This window comes from Zalophus californianus, chromosome 3 (assembly GCF_009762305.2).
Source record: "Zalophus californianus isolate mZalCal1 chromosome 3, mZalCal1.pri.v2, whole genome shotgun sequence".
Lineage (NCBI taxonomy): Eukaryota > Metazoa > Chordata > Mammalia > Carnivora > Otariidae > Zalophus > Zalophus californianus.
The window spans coordinates 183983473-183984757 of record NC_045597.1 but is presented as its reverse complement, the minus strand read 5'-3'; the positions used below and the strand labels follow the sequence as shown (position 1 = coordinate 183984757).

At 54.1% G+C, this 1285-nt stretch overlaps 1 protein-coding gene across 1 annotated transcript; it reads right to left on the bottom strand.

Moving 5' to 3' along the window:
• On the bottom strand, window positions 1–330 carry LOC113919648 (small cysteine and glycine repeat-containing protein 1-like). Its single transcript, XM_027589122.1, has one exon. It carries the CDS (start codon window positions 328–330, stop codon window positions 1–3), a length of 330 nt encoding a protein of 109 aa, XP_027444923.1.
• Between the last annotated feature and the right edge of the window lie 955 nt (window positions 331–1285).

Below are 1285 nucleotides of genomic sequence, written 5' to 3'. Positions count from 1 at the left end.
CTAGTAGCAGCACTGCTTCTTGCAACAGCTCTTCTGCTGGCAACAGCACTTCTGCTGGCAACAGCCCTTCCCACCGCCGCAGCCACACGAGCCGCAGCCACACGAGCCACAGGAGCGACAGGAGCGGCGGCAGCAGCAGACCACGGGGGTACTGCAGCAGCCCCCACAGCAGCCGCAGCAGCAGGGGCAGCAGGCCGAGCAACAGCCCACCCGGTAGCACCTGCAGGTGGTGCAGCCGCCGCCGCAGCCGCCGCCGCAGCCACCGCCGCAGCCGCCGCAACCGCCGCAGCCGCCACCGCCGCAGCCGCCGCCGCAGCCACAGCAGCCCATGGTGTCAGGAGAGAGGACTCAGGAGGGAGTAGCGAGGAGGGAGACTCGGGAGGCCAGGGAGGTCTGGTGTCGCCGTCTGCGGGGGGAGCCCCTTATGTACCAACACTGCGGGGAGAGCACTGACCCAGGATTCGAGGCCACTTCCCTGTTGTTGTTGATGCAAATATCCACAGCTGAATCTCACATGGCCTTTTGTGCACTTCCTCAATGGGTCCTTCTGACTTGTAAACTTTGCTAAATTTATCTTTTACTTGTCTTTTTAAGGTCATTTTAAAAATAGGACAGGAAGTAACTATGAAATTCCATTTTTGTTTGTTTTGGGGGGGCGGGGTTGGAGGTTTTTTGGTAGACATCTGAATGGGTCAGAATTTCCCTTGGGTACTTATACATTTCTTGGTTGTATCAGCCCAGGACATGATATTTTCATTCCTACACCATTTATAAGCATTTACTAAGTGGTGAAGCATCCCTTTAGGCAGAAGAGAAGATTTTGAGAATCAAAGGAAAAGGTGATCCCGGGTCACATTGTTTCATCGTCCCAAGGCAGAGTTCCTTGGGTGTTTCTTCATCCTGTAACATCAGGTAGGAGGAGACTCTGATTCAGAGAAGGGACCCAGCACTTTCAGGGGTTATTACAGAGTGCCCTTAGCGTTCTGCCAGAAGATAGAAGCGCATCCTGAGCACATTCTCAAGCCATGTGCCAAACTCGAGGAGCCCTCTGCTATCATCAGCCTGTTTAAAAAGAAAGACAGACCTAGGGCACCTGGGTGGCTCAGTCAGTTAAGCATCTGCCTTCGGCTCAGGTCATGATCCTGGGGTCATGCGACGAGCCCCACATCAGGCTCCCTGCTCAGCAGGGAGTCTGCTTCTCCTTCCCCCTCTGCCCCTTCCCCCCACTCTTGCTCTTGCGATTTCTCTCTCTCTCAAATAAATAAAATCTTAAAGAAGAAAAATA